This window comes from Garra rufa, chromosome 6 (genome assembly GCF_049309525.1).
Source record: "Garra rufa chromosome 6, GarRuf1.0, whole genome shotgun sequence".
In the NCBI taxonomy this organism is placed as follows: Eukaryota; Metazoa; Chordata; class Actinopteri; order Cypriniformes; family Cyprinidae; genus Garra; species Garra rufa.
The window spans coordinates 54375964-54399825 of NC_133366.1; the positions used below are offsets into that span (position 1 = coordinate 54375964).

The 23862-nt window shown below is 31.6% G+C and overlaps 3 protein-coding genes across 3 annotated transcripts in view; all 3 read right to left on the reverse strand.

Annotated features, from left to right (window-relative positions):
* The window catches only part of gart (phosphoribosylglycinamide formyltransferase), a 32455-nt gene extending 21422 nt beyond the window's left edge, over positions 1 to 11033 (reverse strand). The window contains exons 1-6 of the mRNA XM_073842706.1: positions 10919 to 11033; positions 7352 to 7501; positions 7112 to 7207; positions 5257 to 5431; positions 873 to 984; positions 122 to 190 (exon numbers count right to left, since the gene is read on the reverse strand). Of these exons, the coding sequence (XP_073698807.1) occupies positions 122 to 190; positions 873 to 984; positions 5257 to 5431; positions 7112 to 7207; positions 7352 to 7496 (597 nt within the window). The 5' untranslated portion in view covers positions 7497 to 7501; positions 10919 to 11033. The remainder of the gene's footprint in view (positions 1 to 121; positions 191 to 872; positions 985 to 5256; positions 5432 to 7111; positions 7208 to 7351; positions 7502 to 10918) is intronic.
* Positions 11034 to 12933: 1900 nt separating this feature from the next.
* On the reverse strand, positions 12934 to 23533 carry LOC141336699 (uncharacterized). The gene is made up of 5 exons (XM_073842418.1): positions 23436 to 23533; positions 19389 to 19685; positions 17496 to 17762; positions 15903 to 16055; positions 12934 to 13296 (listed from the first exon to the last, which is right to left on the reverse strand). Exons 2-5 carry the CDS (start codon positions 19663 to 19665, stop codon positions 13127 to 13129), a joined length of 867 nt encoding a protein of 288 aa, XP_073698519.1. The 5' UTR covers positions 19666 to 19685; positions 23436 to 23533; the 3' UTR covers positions 12934 to 13126.
* hemk2 (HemK methyltransferase 2, ETF1 glutamine and histone H4 lysine) overlaps positions 21781 to 23862 on the reverse strand; it is a 5377-nt gene continuing 3295 nt past the window's right edge. Inside the window, exon 5 of the mRNA XM_073842707.1 lies at positions 21781 to 21900. Coding sequence (XP_073698808.1) covers positions 21781 to 21900 — 120 coding nt within the window. The remainder of the gene's footprint in view (positions 21901 to 23862) is intronic.

Here is a 23862-nt window from a genome sequence, read left to right on the forward strand (position 1 = left end):
GGCTCTTTCACTAAGAAGGCGGGGCTTCGCGGCCATAACGAGCATTGCATTTGTCCCCATTCAAAACTATACGAGTAACACGTCTTGGGTTTTCTATAGTCTTTGACCAGAAAATACTTACAGACACTTCCTCTCCTTCCAACAGCTCCTCGACCACCACAGTCTCCCCCGCAGAACCAAACGCCTTGTCCTGAAACGTCAACAATGAAGAAATTAATACTTCTACTCATCAGGAACACTTTTAAACTGAATTAAGTGAGAGTAATGACATTTATAATGTTGCAAAAGATTTCCATTTCAAATAAATGCTGCTCTTTTAAACTTTCTATTCATCTGTGAACGCTGAAAAATAAAATGCATCACATTTTGCGCAAAAATATTATGCAGCACAACTGTTTTCAACAATCAGAAAAGTGTCTTAAACAGGAAAGATGACAGTGAATACTGAAGTAATGATGCTGAAAAAAAATAAACTAGATAAAAACTGTCAAGACAAACTTTACTTATTTGAAACTTTAAAAGTAGACATTTTTCTTACAATTAAATTTTACAATTTTAAATGTAAATAAAATCTATAGTTTATATAGTTTATAAATTAGTTTTGATGTGGACATCTTAACATCTTTGACTCAAAATCAAAAGCATCACTTATTGCTCACAAACTGCTGCAGATTCAATAAAGAGTTCCACAGCAGGAATCTCGAACGCATTACTTTGATTTGACTCAAATCTTGACTGTGTTTGTCCAGCACACGCTTTGAATCAGTGAATTATTTGCTGAAACTGAAACATTCAAGGACGCATTTCATTCTTTCAAAGACACACAAAGCGAACCGCAGTGAAAATATAAACAACAGAGGAACACTGATGACCTTCATGATGTCCAGAACCGCCTGACAGGCCTCGTCTTTGTCCCGAGCGACTATGACTCCCTTCCCGGCTGCCAGACCGCTGGCCTTCACCACCAGAGCGGGGAAATCAGCACTGGACAAACACAAACACAACAATCTCATCATAAAACCTGCCTTTATTATGAGTTGCATTGGTTTGCCTCCACATACTATGAAATCAGCATATTTGTGTTTGCGCTGAGGGGAGCTTCAAAGGTTTCTATGTGATTTTGCAACATTGAAGAATGCATCACAGAAATATCTGACAAATCCTTTCATAAACAAAGAGTAGAGAGAGTGTGAATAAGAGATTGATTGAGCAGTGGAGAGAGATTCATTGATTATAATGGAAGTTTGTGAAATTATGATGAACTAAGATGAGTGACGGCTTTTGATTTAATTTTTTTTAATATTGATTTAATACAACAGTTCAAAAAACAAGAAGTTAATATTAAGTGACTTACATCGTCTGACTATAACACTATTGCCTGATTTTGGCGTCATAAATAGCTCCATCGTTTAGTTTATGAATTAAAGTGCGTTTTTAAATTAATCCAGTGACCCAATGATTTATTTCACATTTATAAAGACAGTCACTTGCTTTATTCCTGAATGAATCAGCTGTTTGAATGAATCAAATGAATATGATTCTGTAATTAAATCAGTGATCTGCCGAAACAAACTGTCAGATTTAGTTTCATTTTAAAAGTATCTTTTCAGATTTAAATCATTTAATATTTCTGTATTCGAAATGTTACATTTAAAACATTAATATCAGATTTTTGGATTATTTTTTAGAATGTGCTCCTGAAATTTTGACTGTGCTCCTACATTTTTTAAGTTAACTACTAACTTTTAAAAATAACTTTTTTCCTAAACAGAAAATTAAGCGTAGGGCCCTGTAAACAAAGAGTAGAGAGAGTGTGAATAAGAGATTGATTGAGCAGTAGAGAGAGATTCATTGATTATAAAGGAAGATTGTGATGAACTAAGATGAGTGACAGCTTTTAATGATTTTAAGGGAGTTTGTAAATGAGATATTGATTTAATACAACAGTTCAAAAAACAAGAAGTTAATATTAAGTGACTTACATCGTCTGACTATAACACTATTGCCTGATTTTGGCGCCAAAAATAGCTCCATCATTTAGTTTATGAATTAAAGTGCGTTTTTCAATTAATCCAGTGACCCAATGATTTATTTCACATTTATAAAGACAGTCACTTGCTTTATTCCTGAATGAATCAGCTGTTTGAATGAATCAAATGAATATGATTCAGTAATTAAATCAGTGATCTGCCGAAACAAACTGGATATAGTTTCATTTTTAAAGCATCTTTTCAGTTATTTAAATAGCTTAATATTTCTGTATTCAAAATGTTACATTAAAAACATTAATATCAACATGAATTTAATCATTTGATTGCACTCGTTCCACCTCTGAACCTTTTTAAACATCTGAAAATACACCTACAAGCCACTTTTGTGTTCTTCTGTTCCAGTTCAAATCCATTTTGTTAATACTGATTTCATTTGATTGGTAACTTATTCTTAATCTACTTGTTCTTATTCTGTTGTTTTAATTAGAATTATTTTAAAAAGCATAACAGTTTTTGACTTTTTTACTGTACAAATTTGTCATTAAAAATGACACTTTTAAGCGAGATTCTGCAGGTGAATAAGGTAAAACAAAAAAACAAAAAACTAATAGTTATCGCCTTACTTACCCAGTTGATTGATTACATTGATAATTGCAAACATTTTTTGTATTACAAGTTTTCTAAAATGTTAGGTTTAATTATGCAAACGAGCCATTATTTCATGAAATATGCGTTAATTTGTATACATTTGTAGTGCAAAAATCTAAACACTGGATGAACTCAGTTTCAAAATTCTTATAAATTTTTTTTGACATATTAGAGAATGTTTTTACAGTGGGGATTTTGGGTATCTCATTTCGTCATGACATAATTTAGAAAAAACAGAATAGACAAGAAACACTTTTTTTTTTTGCATTTTTTTGGGGTTATTAAATGTATAAAAATCAAGCAAATTACTTATAAGCAGATCCCTCTGTAAAAACCTTCAGGATATATACAGGAATACAAATGTCAAGTTTGGTGTGAAGGTGCTGCTGAACTGGAGATTTATGGCTCAGTGTAAAAGAAAAAACTAATTTTGAGAAAACTGCCTTTATGAATTGTAACTGAAATCTATTGACACAAATAGATAAAGTGCTATAAAAGAAAGACTTAGTGTCTTCTGGACGTTTTCCCTCCACTAGTCTGAAAAAACACTTTATGAAACACTTTATATCACCTCGTAATGGGAAGGCACTTTTTTTTTTCAATCCATCAGATTTATGGATTATTGTTTAGAATGTGTTCCTAAATTTTTAAATTCAATTATATATATATATATTTTTTTTTTTTTTTTTTTTTTTTTTTTCATTTTCAAAACTTCTTCAGTGCCCCAAAACACCCTCAGACCCCAGAGTTTTAGAATTCTTTTAAAAAGCATAACATTTGACTTTTTTACAAATTTGGCACTAAAAATGACACTTTTAAGCGAGATTCTGCAGGTGAATAAGGTAAAAAAAAAAAAAAAAAAAATAGTTATCGCCTTACTTACCCAGTTGATTGATTACATTGATAATTGCAAACATTTTTTTGTATTACAAGTCTTCTAAAATGTTAGGTTTAAATACGCAAAGCCATTATTTCATGAAATATGTGTTAATTTGTATACATTTCTAGTAAAAAAATCTAAACACTGGATGAACTCAAGTTTCAAAATTCTTTTTTTGACATATTAGAGAATGTTTTTACAGAGGGGATTTTGGGTATCTCATTTCGTCATGACATAATTTAGAAAAAACATAGAATAGACAAGAAACACTATTTTTTTTTTTTTACCATTTTTTGGGGTTATTAAATGTATAAAAATCAAGCAAATTACTTATAAGCAGATCCCTCTGTAAAAACCTTCAGGATATATACAAGAATACAAATGTCAAGTTTGGTGTGTAGGTGCTACTGAACTGGAGATTTATGGCTCAGTGTAAAAGAAAAAAATAATTTTGAGAAAACTGCCTTTATGAATTGTAACTGAAATCTATTGACACAAATAGATAAAGTGCTATAAAAGAAACACTTAGTGTCTTCTGGACGTTTTCCCTCCACTAGTCTGAAAAAACACTTTATGAAACACTTTATATCACCTCGTAATGGGAAGGCACTTTTTTTTTCAATCCATCAGATTTATGGATTATTGTTTAGAATGTGTTCCTAAATTTTTAAATTCAATTATATATATATATATATATATATATATATATATATTTTTTTTTTTTTTTTTTCATTTTCAAAACTTCTTCAGTGCCCCAAAACACCCTCAGACCCCAGAGGATTAGAATTCTTTTAAAAAGCATAACATTTGACTTTTTTACAAATTTGGCACTAAAAATGACACTTTTAAGCGAGATTCTGCAGGTGAATAAGGTAAAAATAAATAAAATAATAGTTATCGCCTTACTTACCCAGTTGATTGATTACATTGATAATTGCAAACATTTTTTTGTATTACAAGTCTTCTAAAATGTTAGGTTTAAATACGTAAAGCCATTATTTCATGAAATATGCGTTAATTTGTATACATTTCAAGTACAAAAATCTAAACACTGGATGAACTCAGTTTCAAAATTCTTATAATTTTTTTTTGACATATTAGAGAATGTTTTTACAGAGGGGATTTTGGGTATCTCATTTCGTCATGACATAATTTAGAAAAAACATAGAATAGACAAGAAACACTATTTTTTTTTTTTACCATTTTTTGGGGTTATTAAATGTATAAAAATCAAGCAAATTACTTATAAGCAGATCCCTCTGTAAAAACCTTCAGGATATATACAGGAATACAAATGTCAAGTTTGGTGTGAAGGTGCTACTGAACTGGAGATTTATGGCTCAGTGTAAAAGAAATGACTAATTTTGAGAAAACTGCCTTTATGAATTGTAACTGAAATCTATTGACACAAATAGATAAAGTGCTATAAAAGAAACACTTAGTGTCTTCTGGATGTTTTCCCTCCACTAGTCTGAAAAAACACTTTATGAAACACTTTATATCACCTCGTAATGGGAAGGCACTTTTTTTTTTCAATCCATCAGATTTATGGATTATTGTTTAGAATGTGATCCTAAATTTTTAAATTCAATTATAATTTTTTTTTTTTTTTTTCAAAACTTCTTCAGGGCCCCAAAACACCCTCAGACCCCAGAGGGTTAAGTTGCTCCTAAAAAGAAATGCAAGCATAAAGCCCTGTTGTGTCTTATATATTTATTGCAGGTTGCAGACATTTACCTTCGGATGTATTTGCAGGCGTCCTGCGGGTCGGTGAAGGAGCTCCAGCGCGCCGTGGGAATGTTGTGCCGATCCATGAAGGACTTGGAGAAACTCTTACTGGCCTCAAGTTGAGCCGCCTTCGCAGACGGGCCGAAACACGACACGCCGGCGGCCGTCAGGTCATCCACTACACCTGAGAGACAGTTCACATATTTATTTACAATATAAATCACAAACATTCATTTTAAGATCTGACAGGAGACGTTTTATCAAGATGCTGCAGGCAAGTGAACAATAAAAAGTGACATCCTCTCGTATTTTTAACTGATCTATTAGCAAACATTATCTAAATTAACATTTAGAAGATGTTTTCACTACATAGTTAATCATAGGAATCTGAGAGAGCAACAAATCTAAACATTGAGAAAATCACCTGTAAAGCTGTTCTTATCAATGCATATTACTAATCAAAAATTATGTTTTGATATATTTATGGTAGGAAACTTACAAAATATCTTCATGGAAGATCTTTACTTAATCTGTTAATGATTTTTGGTATAAAGGAAAAAAATCTATAATTATATAGATGTAATTATATATCAATTTACTATAGAATCTATAACTCACTAAATCCACATTTTACATCTGTAAAACATTTTATTATAAAGTTACGTAATTATTATGTACAATATTGTTTTTTATAGAATATAAATTTTATTTATATTTTATTATTATAATTTATTCTATTATTTCAATTTGTTAATACTAATTAAATATTACTAAATTAAGTTTTTAAATAAGTGAGTTTGTGTTTATATGCATATATTTATTATATAATATTATAGGAAATTATATTATAAAGTTACGTAATAATATTTATTATGTACAATACTGTTTTTATAGTAAATTTCAAAATGTTCATTTATATTTAATTATATTATAATTTATTCTATTACTTATATTTTTTATTGTAATGCTTTTGATAATACAAATTAAAATATTAATAAATTAGGTTTTTAAATAAACAAGTGAGTGAGTGTGTGCGCATATGTATATATAAATTATATTATATTATTAGATTAGATTTTTCCCCAACATTTATCAAATGTTTTCACAACACGTTACTTCCAAGTGGACAACAGGATGACTTTAATGTGTTACAATTAATAAATTGTTATTAATATATTTAAATACTAAACTCTACTCATAAAATCAAGATATAATAATAATAAGAATAATAATAAGAAGAAGAAAATAATGTTTTACTCAAGAACTTGCAACTTTAGACTGCATTTGAACTTGTTCTTTTTCAGGTGTTTATCAGACTTTCATACACAAAATGTGACCCTGGAGCACAAAACCAGTCTTAAGTCGCTGGGGTATATTTGTAGCAATAACCAAAGCTACACTATATGGGTCAAAATTATCGATTTTTCTTTTATGCCAAAAATCATTAGCAAATTAAGTAAAGATCATGTTCCATGAAGATATTTTGTAAATTTTCCACGATAAATGTATAAAAGCTTGATTTTTGACTAGTAATATGCATTGCTAAGAACTTCATTTGGACAACTTTTAAGGCCATTTTCTCAATATTCAGGTTTTTTTTGCACCCTCAGATTCCAGGTTTTCAAACAGTTGTATCTCAGACAAACATTGTCCTTTATTAACAAACGAAATATATCAATGGAAAGCTTATTTACTCAGATTTCAAATGATGTAAGAATCTCAATTTCGACAAATTTACAGTGGTCCAGGGTCACAAATACGCTCAAATGATCTCTGATAAAAAGTAAAACTAAATGCAATAACGTCACAAAGGCAGTTTTTCATCATCTGTTTCAATCATTACGTCACATGTCCTTGTTCTTACCAGCAGCCAGAGGAACTTCAGGTCCAACAACCACGAGCCCCACGTTATGATTCTTACAATACTGAGCTAAAATCGTGTGATTGTTCACAGACACCTCTGAAAAAAGAAGATTAAACATTTTATAAATATTATAACAAGCCTTCATGCAAACACAAAGTCTAAATGTGCATTTAGTTCCTTATTAAATGCATATTGCTCACTTATTTTTATTCATAAGGAAAGCATGTGTAGGTCTCTCACCAGAGTTGGTGATCTTCCCGCTGTTGGCGGTTCCTGCGTTACCAGGAGCCACGAGAACCTGATGAACGTTCGGCGACTGCGCTAACTTCCACGCCAGCGCGTGTTCCCGTCCACCGCCGCCGATCACCAGCACCCGCACCGCCATGACCTCTGCTGGACAAACGCTATCCATCAATATAAGACTTCACAATAAACACATGCAACGCCACGCTTAACATCACACACACTGACAGAAATGCCACAATTTAGTTTTAATGTCTTATCTAACGAAACGACCAGCCAGTTTCTAAAAAAAGACAATTTATATACTTTTTAACCTCATCTTGTCTAGCTCTGCGATTACTCTGGTTCAAGACAGTTAGGGTATGTCAAAAAACTCCCATCTCATTTTCTCCTCCAACTTTAAAATCGTCCTGCATCGCTGTACAAGTACCGACCCAGTGTTTACAAAGTGAACGTGCAAAGAAGATCAAACACCCTTTACAAAAAATGTAGCGATGTAGGACGATTTTGAAGTTGGAGGAGAAAATGAGATGGGAGTTTTTTGACATTCCCTAACTGTCTTGAACAGGAGTAATCGCAGAGCTAGACAAGATGAGCTTTTGAGGTTAAAAAGTATATAAATTGTCTCTTTTTTTTTTTAGAAACTGGCTGATCGTTTGGCTGGAATAGACATTAAAACTAAAATGTGGGATGGGAGTTGATGGGAGTTTATTGACATACCCTAACTGTCTTGAACAGAAGTACACAGAGTATGCATGCACATCACAGAGCTAGACATGACTCCAGCATTTGAGGTTAAAAAGTATATAAATAAAAAAAAAATAAAAAAAAATGATTTCACTAGATAAGACCCTTTTTCTCAGCTGGGTCATTTAGAGCCTTTTAAAGCTGCATTTTTAACCTTCGATATGTTGAGCACCATTAAAGTCCACTACATGGAGAAAAATCCTGGAATGTTTTCCTAAAACTTAAAGGATTAGTTCACTTCCAGAACAAAACATTACAGATAATTTACTCACCCCCTTGTCATCCAAGAGATTCATGTCTTTCTTTCTTTAGTCGCAAAGAAATTATGTTTTTAGAGGAAAACTTCTCAGCATTTATAGATATACACTGTAGTGGACTTCAATGGTGGTTAATGGATTGAAGGTTAAAAATGGAGTTTCAGTGCAGCTTCAAAGCACTCTAAATGATCCCAGCCGAGAAAAAAGGTTCTTATCTAGCGAACTGAATGGTCATTTTACAATTTATACTTTAATTGTATACTTTTAAACCTCAAATGCTCATCTTGTCTAGCTCTGTGATGCCCTCTGGTTCAGGGCAGTTAGGGTATGTCAATAAACTCCCATCTGATTTTCTCCAAGACCCAGTGTTTAGAAAGTGAATGTGCAAAGAAGATCAAACAAAAAGGAGTTTGATGACATACCCTTACTGTCTTGAACAGGAGTACACAGAGTATGCATGCACATCACAAAGCTAGACAAGACAAGCATTTAAGGTTAAAAAGTTTATAAATTGAACATTTTTCAGAAAATAACCTATTGTTTCGCTAGATAAGACCCTTATTCCTTGGCTGGGATTGTTTAGAGCCCTTTGAAGCTGTACTTGAACCTTCAACCCGCTGAGCACCATTGAAGTCCACTATATGGAGAAAAATCCTGGAATGTTTTCCTCAAGAAACTTAATTTCTTCACGACTGAAGAAAGAAAGACATGAACATCTTGGATGACATGGGGGTGAGGAAATTAACAGGTACTTTTTATTTTTGGAAGTACAGTAACCCTTAACTCTTCAAGTGGACGCTGTTATTGGCCAATAGTAAATATCTATCTCTGATATATTAGTCTCTATCTCACAAAATGTCACTGTGTGCATGCCAAGCCTGCTTAATTGTTTTTATTTCTTCTACAGAGGCGGTTTAATGGCATGAAGTGTTTGACCTATAGGATGCAATGATGCGAGTTTGATCTCATCTACTGCTGTTGACCTTTCAGTGCTGCTGTAAGACCTTAAATCCTAAAACATAAATGTCTAGTGGCATCAAGAAGCACATCTATAAATATCAATAGAAGCATCACAACACTGTGCTTTACCATCATACTAAGTGGAAAAAATTCTCACACATGTGCACAAACCACTGCATCACATCTGTATGAAAAACATAGGTTTGAAAAAAAAAAAACATACAGAAGTATTGAAACACCATCCATAATAACTGCAAAATATTATGGTGCATGCATGAAAAATAGGTTTGAAAAAAACAACATACAGAAGTATTGAAACACCATCCATAATAAATGCAAAACATTATGGTGCATGCATGAAAAATAGGTTTGAAAAAAAACAACATACAGAAGCATTGAAACACCATGCATAATGACTGCAAAACATTATGGTGCATGCATGGAAAATAGGTTTGGAAAAATAAACATACAGAAGCATTGAAACACCATGCATAATGACTGCAAAACATTATGGTGCATGCATGGAAAAAAGGTTTGGAAAAATAAACATACAGAAGTATTGAAACACCATGCATAATAACTACAAAAAAAAAAAAAAAAAAAAAAAAAAATGGTGCATGTGCACAAACCACTGCATCACATCTGTATGAAAATTAAGTAAAAAATAAATAAAATAAAAAATACAGATGTATTGAAACACCATGCATGATAACTGCAAAAACATCATGTTGCATGCATGAAAAATATGTTTGGAAAAAAAAACATTCATAAGTATTGAAAAAACATGCATAATAACTGCAAAAATTTGCATTGAAAACACCATCATTTGACTTGAAAGACAGGGCTGATGATCAACTGATCATTGCTTTTAGTTGAACTTTGTCTACAAAAAACCTACTGACTCAATTCCTGAGGTTGGGTAACAGTGAATCCTGATAACTGATGATCAAATCAATTAAACACACTGAGAAAACACACAATCACAGTCAGAATGTTAACTAGTCGCACATGAGCTGCTCACATCACGAGATTCAGGGTTTGCTGCTCATTTACTACTGTGAAGGTTTTTAAGTGCATCATCTGAACAGCAAATGCAACACATGTGCATGCATAATAATGCATTGGATCTCAATATGCATGTGTTGAAATGCCTCAGTGTGAGCAATTCACATGCATGAACATGTTTTGCTCGTATTTTCAGGCACAAACTTTATAAAAGAAACTGTGGTTGTATCGTGGTGTTTTGACATGCATGCTCAGATTTGCAATGCTACTTGAAAATACAATCAAAGTGCACATCTCATAATAATATAAACAAGTTCAAAACTCGTACTTCAATGGTATATGACCATAAAGACATGATAATACCATCGTGCAAATGTTCAAAAACTGTCACCGTGGTAAAAAGTGTAAAACGTGGAGTATTGCATAATACATCATGCAAACATTCTAAGCAGATAGAAAGATGCAACATCAGTCAGTCTGCTAAAACAATGAGTAACTTTCATAAACTTTATTCACACATCTGTTCTTTCATGCATGCATTTAAAGTTGATTGACCATGCTTTTGTTGTCTTTATAGGTGTAATTGCTGACTTACGTGATTTCTGAAGAGCTGCGGGTAACAGTTGAGATCTTGAAGTGTTCTGGTCGTGATTGTGTGATGGACAGAACACTAGCGTGTGTTTCCCACTGCAAACCACGTGCACACACTGATAATTCACATGCTACTTATGTTCGATTCGCGAAATGATTCATTCTTTTGAATCGGTTCTTTTTAACATTTTGGTTAAATCGAATCGCAAACTCAGATGGGATCCTAAACACACAAACATTTCATACAACATGTGTACTTTAATTAAAAAACAGTGATAAACAGCAGTTTAATGCATTTTTTCATTTGAACTGAATCGAACCGTCCAAACGAATCGACTCGCTTGAAGTGAATCATATTTGTTGACGCTAACTTCACAAACGTTGGACAAATAGAAAAATGAATGGAAATTAAGAGAGGGAATTGTAAAGTAAATCTATAATATAAAGCTTGGGAGTTTAAGCCTTTTATATATTTACTCTTTAAGTTTCTGTTTCAAGATTGACGTTTCACTGTCATCAACTTCCTTTGGGAGCTCGTGGAGAATTGTGGTAAATGTAGTTTATTTAATCAAACTGAGTCCCAGAATCCTTGAGGAATGTGTACAGGATTTTCTACAGAAATGTTCATAATAATAAACCCTTAAAATCCTAATGAGAACACTACAATACTGACAATAAGTCCATAGTAAGGAAACATAGTTCCCCAATATGACTATGATTCCCTTTAGCTGTCTAGTTAAATTATTTAGGACTTCATATAAATAAATAAACATTCAAGAATTTCAATTAAGTATCTGATAGAAAGACGTCATTCCAATATATATATAGGTTTCTGGTAAAGATAACCCAGTATCTGAAAGGAATCTAAGATTACTGTCATCATAAGAATCAATTTGCTTTAGAATTTGATTGCAATATTTGTATTTGATTCCATTATGAAATTTATGAAAATCCATTATGAATCCTGTATTTATTTATGAATCAATATTATAATCAAGTGCATAAACACTTAAAAATTGTTAATGATTTCAAAATGTATCAATAAAAATTCTAGATTTTCAATAGTGGCAAAAAAAAAAAATATATAGGTTTCTGATTAAAATAATCCGATAACTAATAGGAATCGAAGATTACTGTACCATAAGAATCAATTTTCTTTAGAATGTAATCTGTTTCTAAAATTTAGATTTGATTCAATTATGAATTTTGACTGAAAATGTAAGCAATTCTGGAATAAATCTTTTATTTATCAATCAATCAATCAATCAATCAATCAATCAATCAATATGTAAATTAAGTACAACAATACTGAAGTATAAGATCCTAAATGTGCAAAAAATGATTTTCTTACTTAGATTTTCTGTCTTGTTTCCAGCCAAAATATCTAAAAATTCTTGAATCAGGAATGATTTTCTAGACAAGTAAAAATTGTCTTGTTTTTAGTAAAAACAAGTCATAATTAAGTGAGTTTTTGCTTAAAACAAGCAAAATTATCTGCCAATGGGGTAAGAAAAAAATCTTATTTCAAGAAGACAACTAGATTATTTTTCTGACCACATTGGCAGATAATTTAGCTTGTTTTAAGCAAAAACACACTTAATTTTGACTTGTTTTTACCAAAAACAAGACCATTTTTACTTGTCTAGAAAATCCTTCCTGATTCAAGAATTTTTAGATATTTTGGCTGGAAACAAGAGAAAACATCTAAGTAAGAACAGCATTTTATAACTTCTGGAAAACCAAAAATGATTCAGTTACAATAATGTAATGTCATACTATATGTGTACTTAAATCAAAAAAACATAAATGGTAGTATTTAACAAAAATGTAATTTGCACTGATTAACTAAAGCAAACCATCCAAATGAATTGATTCGCTTGAAATGAATCAAACTTCTTGATGCTGTACTCCTCAAACAAAATTCACTAAAAATGGTATGTGGTTGTGTTTGTTTACAATTCAGCCATCACATTATCCAAACTTTCCCTCTTAGTAAGGAGAAAACATGAACAGGTAACGTACTTTTCTCACTTTTTATTTGATAAACATGTCACTATTAACCATTAAGCTTTCAAAGAACACAAAAATCAGTGAATCGCCATTGTTAACACAAAACAGACCAGGATGACAGCATCTATTTAAAAGCGCAAGAATAAAAACTGACATAAATATGAATGTAAGTCAAGAATAACTTAATGTACTTTTGATAAATTCACAGCAGAGGTGGATCTGGGCCGCTGAGAAGCTCCTGAGCAACATCAGAGTCTCTAAGAGCAAAGAAAGTCACTCCAGAGCTGTACGCCGCGGGAATCATGAGATGTGTGGTCTTAGGATGGTCTTCATCATTCTGCTCTTCCTCACTGATCATCTGTCTGACCTGAGCTGTAAATAAGAGAAACAGTCACTGAGTCCAGCTCGGTTTATTTAGCCGAGGCGTCCAGATTGCATTTACACTGACAGGGGATTAAAATTAGGGCTGCTCAATTATGGCAAAAAACAAAATCACGCTTATTTTGGTCAATATTGTAACCACAATTATTTAACACGATTATGACTGGGTCCAAAACTTTTCCCCACTAGAATTAATATTATTGTTTTTGTATTTAATTATTTATTTATTATTTTTCAATAATTGCAACATTGGTCAATATTGTACTCATGATTATTTAACATGATTATGACTGGGTCCAAAACTTTATATTAGTGATTAATTTAACCCTCTGAGCTCCTTCGCAGTCAAAAGTAACCGAAGCCTTATAAAGCAACTTTTTTTCTTCAGGAAAATTAATGAAATACATTTTTGTTCAATAATATTTTCTGATCATTATTGAGAATTTTGAGGAGTTTTTATGATACGATGCAATAATTTTGCAATTTTAATTAACTTTTTTTTTACACTAAAATTAATATTTTTTTGTGTTTATTTATTTATTATTTTTCAATAAATGCAATATTGCTCAATATTGTAACCACGGTTTTTTAACACGATTATGACTGGGTCCAAAACGTAATATTAGTGATTAATTTAACCCTCTGGGCCTCTTTGTTTAGGAGACAAATTTGGCTCTTCGCGGTCAAAAGTAACCGAAGCCTTATAAAGCTTTTTTTTTTCTTTAGGAAAATTAATGAAATAATTTTTTGTTTAATAATATTTTGTGATTATTATCTAAAATTTTGAGAAGTTTTTATGATACTATGCAATAATTTTGAAATTTTAATGATTTTTTTCTCCACTTTAATTAATATTATTGTTTTTGTATTTAATTATTTATTTATTATTTTTCAATAAATGCAACATTGGTCAATATTGTAACCATGATTATTTAACACGATTATGACTGGGTCCAAAACTTTATATTAGTGATTAATTTAACCCTCTAGGCTCCTTCGCAGTCAAAAGTGACTGAAGCCTTATAAAGCAACTTTTTTTTTTTTCAGGAAAATCAAATGAAATGCATTTTTGTTCAATAATATTTTGCGATCATTATTGAGAATTTTGAGGAGTTTTTATGATACGATGCAATATTTATGCAATTTTAATGAACTTTTTTTTTACACTAAAATTAATATTTTTTTGTGTTTTATTTATTTATTATTTTTCAATAAATGCAACATTGCTCAATATTGTAACCATGATTATTTAACATGATTATGACTGGGTCCAAAACATAATATTAGTGATTAATTTAACCCTCTGGGCCTCTTCGTTTAGGAGACAAATTTGGCTCCTTCGCCGTCAAAAAAAAGTAACTTTTTTTGTACAGGAAAATCAATGAAATAAATTTTTGTTCAATAATATTTTGTGATCATTATTGAGAATTTTGAGGAGTTTTTATGATACTATGCAATATTTATGCAATTTTAATGATTTTTTTCTCCACTATAATTAATATTATCGTTTTTGTATTTAATTATTTATTTATTATTTTTCAATAAATGCTACATTGGTCAATATTGTAACCATGATTATTTAACATGATTATGACTGGGTCCAAAACTTTATATTAGTGATTAATTTAACCCTCTGGGCCTCTTCGTTTAGGAGACAAATTTGGCTCCTTCGCAGTCAAAAAAAGCAACTTTTTTTCTTCAGGGAAATCAATGAAATAAATTTTTGTTCAATAATATTTTGTGATCATTATTTAGAATTTTGAGGAGTTTGTATGATACTATGCAATATTTATGCAATTTTAATGAACTTTTTTTTTTTTTTTACGCTAGAATTATTTTTTTTTGTGTTTATTTATTTATTATTTTTCAATAAATGCAACATTTCACATTAAAATTGCTTGATTGCTGAACACCTTTTTTCAGCAGTGGCTGATTTGTAGCTTGTACCACCAAAAAGATTCTCTAAATTACTGCAGTTTTTCGTATTTCGTATTCATTTCCTATGTCGGTCACAAAAACAGTGCTTTTTTTGAAGAAAAAAAAAATACTGAATACTTTTCTGCAAGTCTAAAGCAGTCTACCAGCCTACTGTAGAAATTGAATGTAACTATTTGAATGTAAAATAAAAACAGCATCTTCACTGTAATAGTTAAACATGCTTTGTTTCTTATTAAAACTACAAAGTCCTTCATTCAAGAGCATTGTGTGATTTTTCTCTTTGTAATTTTCCATTGTATTTATTAAGCACAGAGACGGCAGAAGGAATATTATTTGTTGCCACTTTAAGAGCCAATATACTGTTACTGCAATTTTCATTCTCAACAGTTTATGATAATTTAAGACATAAATCAAGCAGTGTCCTGTTTTATGAAAGTCATGTTACATGATTTTGCTGATTTGCATGTGAAATTAGGCTTTTATTGAGGAGCGAAAGCGAACCACTGTAAAGGGGGAGGAATGGGGTGCATTAATCGTTTCATCTCCATTACTGTATTTTCATGATCGTTTTAAGCCAAAATCGAAATCCAAACTGAATTTCGATGAATTACACAGCCCTAATTGAAAGTGAATAAATAAACAGAGGGTGACCGTCATACCCTCCACATTTAATGTTTTCCAGCGAAGGTCAGGATGCTGATCTGATATCTGTGATAGATGAGCGTCCGGCGTCAGTCTCTTCAGAACGTCTTCACGGCGAATGAGCAACACAGACTCGCTGCACAGACGCTCATGAACCTCCTCTTCACTTACTGCACAGAGAACAACAAGCTTGAGGCAAGAAATTTCATTCATGTATGTATCAGTGTTATTTTAGTATTACCTACGTATTATGTTTTTAAGCAGATTTTATTTGTGCCTTTTCCGTTTGAGTTTTAATTTTAGTTTATAAAGTAACTTCCTTTCTTTTCAGTTTACTTTTTTAAAATATTACTTGGTGCTAATTTTTTTTTTTTTAAATATTACTACATTTTAGTTGTGGTAGATTTACTTTAATTATTATTATTTTCTAAAAAAATGTTTAAAATAATTAATAAATAATTAATATTTAAATATTTAATATTAATATTTATTTTTATTAAATAATTAATAAAAATAAACAAATTATTATTTGTTTTAATTTTAGTTTATTTTTTAAGTCATTTTATTTACATTTTTCACCCATTTTACTAGTTATTTTTAATATTACTTAGGGCTCATTTTAAAATATTATTTTAAAGTTTTATCGTTTTAGTTGATTTTTTTTGTATTATTATTTCCATTTAGTAATACTAGTGCTTTAACTTCAACTTTTTTTGCCAAGACAACATTTCAAATTGTATATTTCAATATTTTATATTTTAATAAAACATTAAAACATCCATGTGTGTGCGTGTGTGTATGTATATATATATATATATATATATATATATATATTTATTTATTTTTTTTTATTATTAATTTTTTTTTTTTTTTTCAGATGTATTTAAGATAAATATAAATAATCAACTTTTCTGCTGACACTTTAGTAATCACTTCCTTCAAAAACCCTTCTGAAAAAATTGCATTAAAGGTTTGCATTAAAGGTTTTGTATTATTAAAGTATTTTACAAGCAATGAAACCTAATGAACATCTGTCATAAATGCTGTTTGGCTATTTTCATCCAAAATGGAAAGCTTTCTCAAATGCATTCTTGAAATATTGGATTTAATTGACTTTTTCCTCATAACTACACTGGTGCATTTATAAAATAAAAGTAAATGAAATTAAAAATTAGGAACATTAAGTATTGCACATGTAAAAGCATTCAAAACTTGATGAATATCCACCGTAAATGCACATTTTTGGTTGTCTACATTTAAAATGTAAAGTTTTCTTGAATGCATTCTTGAAATGTATCTGGATTTCATCATTTTGTTTAGTTTTTTCCACAAACATATAACACTTTTAACTTAAAATTTGCACCAAAAAAAAAAAAAAAAGTTGCACATGTAGAAGGCAATGAATAGCCATTGCACATATGCCTGTTTGACTGTTGCATTCTAATGCATTCTTGAAATCAAGTTGGATTGCATTGGCTTTTCTCATAAACAGCATTATACTGATTATTAAATTTATTTCAGTTTTAGGTATTTTAGAACATCAAGTTAAACTAAAAGGATTAGATTTCGTTCACTATAATAAGCCTGGTGTTGTGTGATTTTGGACGCACCCACGTCCAGCGGGTTGGTCATGAATACAGCACTGGGTCTGACTCCGAAGATGAGCTGGTGATGCCAGGCGTCGGGAATCTCTTCTCCTTCAGGAACGGCCCGCTGCATGTTCATGGTGGCGACGGGAACGGCTCCTCGCAGAATCCAGCGCGCCAACCACGGCACCAGCTTTATCCTCCGCCGTGGATAGAGGCCAAAGAAGCGTCCCACGACGCGGCCCCCGCTGGCCTGCTCCGCTCCGGAGATCAGCTGCAGGTGTGTGGCCCCTGGAGGAGGAGAAGAGCTTTTGCCAAACAGGTTTTATTTTTTAAATTAGTTTTAGTTTTAGTGAATCACAGTATAATAAACCTGCCTCGAATGTGCAAATGTGTGTGCAAAGTGTCAGCGTATGTAAAGTAATGCATTACTTTTTAATTTACTTAATTTTTAAGTTACTTTTTCCCCAGTTGTTGCATTGCAAAAAATGCTTTTCTTACTTTGCTGTTTTGTCTTGTTTCTAGTCAAAATATCTAAAATTTCTTAAATCAAGGAGGATTTTATAGACAAGTAAAAATTACTGTCTTGTTTTCAGACGGGGTAAGCAAAAAAAATCTTATTTCAAACAGAAAACAAGATTATTTTTCTTACCCCATTGGCAGATTATTTTGCTTGTTTCAAGCAAAAATGCACTTCATTTTGACTTGTTTTTTACTAATCTAAAAAAAAAAAAAAACTTCTTGATTTAAGATTTTTTTTTTATGTTTTGGCTGGAAACAAGACAAAACCTATAAGAAAAATATATATTTTTCGATTGAAATCTCTCCTGTCCCCATGCACTGCAGAAAAATGCAGTTTTTTGTCTCGTTTCCAGCCAAAATATCTAAAAATTCTTTAATAAAGAAGCATTTTCTAGACGAGTAAAAATCATTGTCTTGTATTAAGAAAAAAAAAGGTCCAAATTAAGAGCATTTTTGCATAAAATAAGCAAAATAATCTGCCAATGGGGTAAGCAAAATAATCTTGTTTTGTCTGACTGAAATACGATTTTTTGCTTACCCCATTGGCAGATTATTTTGCTTGTTTCAAGTAAAAACGTACTTAATTTTGACTTTTTTTTCTGAAAACAAGAAAATTATTTTTACTCGTCTAGAAAATCCTTCTTGATTTAAGAATTTTCAGATATTTTTTTCTGGAAACAAGACAAAAAATCTAAGCAAGAAAAGCATTTTTTGCAGTGTGTTGAGAGAAATTGGGAGTAAGATGTTACTTTTGTTCTAGAATAAACATTCAATATTCCTCAAAATGCATAAAAACAGTGAATGCAACTCAGCATAAAAATAAAAATAAAAACATATTTTTCTTACTTTTTTTGTCTTGTTTCCAGCCAAAAAAAAAAAAAAAAAACTTAAATCAAAAAGGATTTTTTGAGTAAAAATTGTCTTGTTTTCAGAAAAAAAAAAAAAACAAGGGGTAAAAAAAATAATCTTGTTTTCTGTTTGGAATAAGACTTTTTTTCTTACCCCATTTGCAGATTATGTTGCTTGTTCTAAGCAAGAACTCACAAAATAATTTTTACTATGAGAGTGCATGTCTTCAACCCCATTTTATTAACCAATGCCTTTGCTTCTGACCTTTGATGATCATCAAATGTCGGAAGCAAAGTGGTCTGTGGTCTACTGAACAGACGTGGATTTATTTTTTGGGTGTGAAAAAATGCCAAAAACAGAACTTTTTATTTTAAAAACAAACAAGCAAGCCCTGCCCAGATTTAAAATGTAACGTAACACATTACTTTCCATAAAAAGTAACTAAGTAACGTAATTAGTTACATTTTCGGGGTGTAACTCAATATTGTAATGCATTACTTTTAAAAGTAACTGAATGTTATATTAAAATCTGTCGAGCGGATGTACCAGCCTCGCTGCGGGAGTGCAGGTAATCGGGCAGCGGCGCTTCATTCCTCCTCAGACTGGTCCTGACGCAGTGGTTGACCGACTCTGGAGTCACCGCGATGCCCAGCGCCTGCAGGACGTCCACCACCGCCGTGGCTCCGCACGCCGAGACCCCGATCTGCAGCGTCTGCCTCTGAACAGCCTCCTGGATGCTCCACAGCATGGCTGTGTGGATCTCGGCCTTCTCAGCGTCCTGCGCAGGGCCTTCGGGAGCCGCTTCGGATCCGATCACCTCCATCTCTTCTGGATGCTGACGGGCTGAAAGCCCACACAAAAGAGCTGAATTTATAAGTGGTGTGATTAGCCACGCCTCCTCTTTACAAAGCTCCACCCACAAAGACATGCAAATATGTAAATACAAGAAAATTGTGACCCTGGACCACAAAACCAGTCATAAGGTTAAATTTTACAAAACTGAGATATATACATCATATGAAAGCTCAATAAATAAGCTTTCTATTGATGTATGGTTTGTTAGGATAGGACAATATTTGGCCGAGACACATCTATTTGAAAATCTGAAATCTAAGGGTGCAAAAAATCTAAATACTGAGAAAAACACCTTTAAAGTTGTCCAAATTAAGTTCTTAGCAATGCACATTACTAATCAACAATTACATTTTGGTAGGTTTACAGTAGGAATTTTACAAAAATTCTTCATGGAACATGATCTTTACTTAATTTCCTAATGATTTTTGGCATAAAAGAAAAATCAATAATTTTGACCCATACAATGTATTTTTGGCTATTACTACAAATATACCCCAGCGACTTAAGACTGCTTTTGTGGTCCAGGGTCACAATTGTTATAATTATTAAATTTTTACATTCAAATGGATTAAATGCAGTGTGTTTACGATGGTAACTCGGCACTGCTAGATTAATAAATATGCAATGTGTTTATTTATTGCATATTTATATTGCAATTTCATAATTACAGTTGAGGTCAAAAGTTGACATCCCCCTTTCAGAATCTGCAAAATGTTACGTATTTTAACAAAATGATAGAGATCACACAAAATGCATGTTATTGTTTATTTAGTACTGACCTGAATAAGACATTTCACACAAAAGATGTTTACAAAATAATAGTTCAAAAGTTTGCATTCCCTTGAATCTTAATACTGTGTTGATACCTGAATGAGCTGTTGTTTTTATGTTTAGCGATAGTTGTTCATGTTTGTCTTGAACAGTTAAACTGCTTGCTGTTCTTCAGAAAATTCTTCAGTTCCCACAAATTCAATGGTTTTCCAGCATTTTTGTGTATTTGAACACTTTCCAGCAATGACTGTATGATTTTGAGATCCATCTTTTCACACTGAGGACAACTGAGGGACTCATATGCAACTATTACAGAAGGTTCAAACACTCACTGATGCTCCAGAAGGAAAAAATATGCATTAAGAGCCGGGGGTGAAAACTTTTGAACAGAATGGAGATGTGTACATTTTTCTTATTTTTTCCTAAATATCATTTTTTTTAAATGTAGTTACATGTTTCCCAGAAGACAAAATAAGCTAAATTGACCCTAATCGTTAAATTCAAAAGTTTTCACCCCCCGGCTCTTAATGCATGTTTTTTTTTTTTTTTTTCCTTCTGGAGCATCAGTGAGTGTTTGAACCTTCTGTAATAGTTGCATATGAGTCCCTCAGTTGTCCTCAGTGTGAAAAGATGGATCTCAAAATCATACAGTCATTGCTGGAAAGTGTTCAAATACACAAAAACGATGGAGAACCAAAGAATTTGTGGGATCTAAAGGACTTTTCTGGAGAACAGCAAACAGTTTAACTTCAGGGCAAACAAGGGACTCATGAACAACTTTCACTAAACAAAAAAAAAAAAAACTATTATTTGCTCTTGTGGAGTATATGTAAACATATTTTATGTATAATCTCTTACTCAGGTCGGTACTAAATAAACGATAACATGCATTTTGTATGATCCCTCCTATTTTGGTAAAATAATTAACATTTAGCAGATTCTGAAAGGGCGATGTAAACTTTTGACCTCAACTGTATATGCAATTAAATATTTTATTTATGATATATATATATATATATATATATTTTTTTTTTTTTTTTTTTTTGAAAATAACATTGTTTTTGACATGGTCACATTTTAACTATTTGAAAATGCAAAATAACTGTGTTTATGTTTATAACATGCAATTTTGACAATTATGTTGCCTGGCAACCTGGTAATGAGTTATAGTCCTTGTAAATTATAGTTTGATAATTATAAACTAGTTTAAATATAAGTCATTATCTTAACGTTGCCAAGGAACATAATTGTCATCAGTTGCATGATAAACTCATTAAGCAGCATAGCTGTATTCCAAGTTGTAATTAGGAGTTCAGGAGCATGTGAGGGCATTGGCGTTGATAGTTTTGCCATAGGACACATAATTCAGCTCTAGCAGAACGTCACTTGTTGTCATCTCTGAATTACAACATGGTGTGAATGCAGCTTTATTCTTCAACATAAACACAACTTTTTTTACATTTTTAATGCAGTTTTATGTTAAAATATCAAATAAGACACAAATTCATTAGTTACATGATAATAATTATCAAAATAATTGTGCATTTTTATTATAATGTATTAATTATAACCAACTGATATGTAACTCTGGACCACAAAACCAGATTTATACATCATCTGAAAGGTAAATAAATAAGCTTTCCATTGATGTATGATTTAGGATAGGACATGATACAACTATTTGAAAGTCTGAAACCTGAGGGTGCAAAAAAAAATGTTTAAAGTTGCTCGAATTAAATTATCACCAATGCATTTTTAAGTTTTGATATATTTACAGTAGGAAATTTACAAAATATATATATATAAAAAATCGATAATTTTGACCCATACTATGTATTTTTGGCTATTGCTGCAAATAAACCTGTGCTACTTAAGACAGGTTTTGTGGTCCAGGGTCACATATATTCTGGTAATTATTATCAGTAAACAAAATTTTAGAAAAAAAAAATGTGTTATTCTACATTTTAGCATAAAATTGGATTAAAAATGTAAAATACCTCTGATTATGTTTAGCTAGGCACTGCTTAATTCATTAAAAATTAATTGTGATGCAGTTCTGACAACTTTGTTACTTGGCACATTTTATGTCAAATTAATTTGTAAGCACCTAGCACCCAGAAATCTTACACATAAACACATTTTATTTCATTATTATCATCAATAAATGAATATTTTTTAAAAAGTGTGTCTCATTCTAAATGCTGGTCACAATCACGTTGCTTAGCAAGCTTAGTTTAATGGATTGTTTAAATATAATTATAATATATATTTATATAATGCGCGACCCTGAAACACAAAACCAGTCAATAATACATGTTATCATTTATGTCAAAATGATCAATTTGTCTTTTATGCCAAAACCATTATGATATTAAAAATGTTCCATAACTATATTTTGTATATTTTCCACCATGAATATACAAAACTTAATTTTTGATTAGTAATATGCATTGCTAAGAACTTCATTTGGACAACTTTAAAGGCAATTTTCTCAATATTTAGATTGTTTTGCACCCTTAAATTGTAGGTTTTCAAATAGTTGTATCTCTGCCAAATATTGTTCTATCCTAACAAACCATACATCAATGAAAAGCTTATTTATTCACTCTTTTGGCTGGTTTTGTGGTTCAGGGTCACATATAGTAAAATATTGAGGCAAAGCACTCGAGGACGTTGAGTTGCATGGTTTTACCATGGTAAAAAGGGATTCGGGTAGCATTTTACCATGGTAAAATCACTGACAGCGATATTTTTTAGCGTGTTCTGATGAACATTATGTCTATTCCTGTTACTGCATGCGCGCACACGACGTCGTTCATTAAAACAGGAGCATTTTAGCTTTCATTCATCGCGACGCTCGCTGCTGTTGATGGGCTGTCATGGCGCAGATATCAGACATATTGAGTTAGCTTTGCCAACACAACCAAGATTAAACGTCAAAAATGAAGCATCTGGTTCGATACAAACCACTTCACCGGGAGAAACGCGACAAAGGGCCAAAATCCTTCACACATGTTCCGTTCGCTCCTCTCCACAGGTTTGTTTTCATTCCTCGATCCGCTCTCGTGACTCCGCTGGTGTGTTCTGATTGGCTGGTTGGATTTAGCTGCGGTGTTGTGATTGGTCTATCAAACGTGGCTGGATTTGCGCATGACTTTGATTGAGGTTACTGAAACGACAGGATTTGCTTAATCTTTAATGTAATTTAAATTGATTTGTTATAAAAATATATATTATGTTTTCATTAATTGTACATACAATCATTTAAATTAATCAAAAAATAATTCGATTTAAGTTAAATAATTAAATACAATCAATAACATAAAAAAAACCGTTATATTTAAACCACATCATGTAATTCACGGGACTTTTCTGAAACATTTGTACGTTTTTC

Bases quoted from the DNA above. Each gene is read 5' to 3' on its own strand.
- LOC141336699 (XM_073842418.1), bottom strand. From the start codon at position 19,665: ATGGAGGTGATCGGATCCGAAGCGGCTCCCGAAGGCCCTGCGCAGGAC. The intron at 17,763-19,388 runs GTACATCCGCTC...CTCCTCCTCCAG, and splicing joins GCACTCCCGCAGCGAGGCTG to GGGCCACACACCTGCAGCTG. The intron at 16,056-17,495 runs GTGCGTCCAAAA...TTCTCTGTGCAG, and splicing joins GACCAACCCGCTGGACGTGG to TAAGTGAAGAGGAGGTTCAT.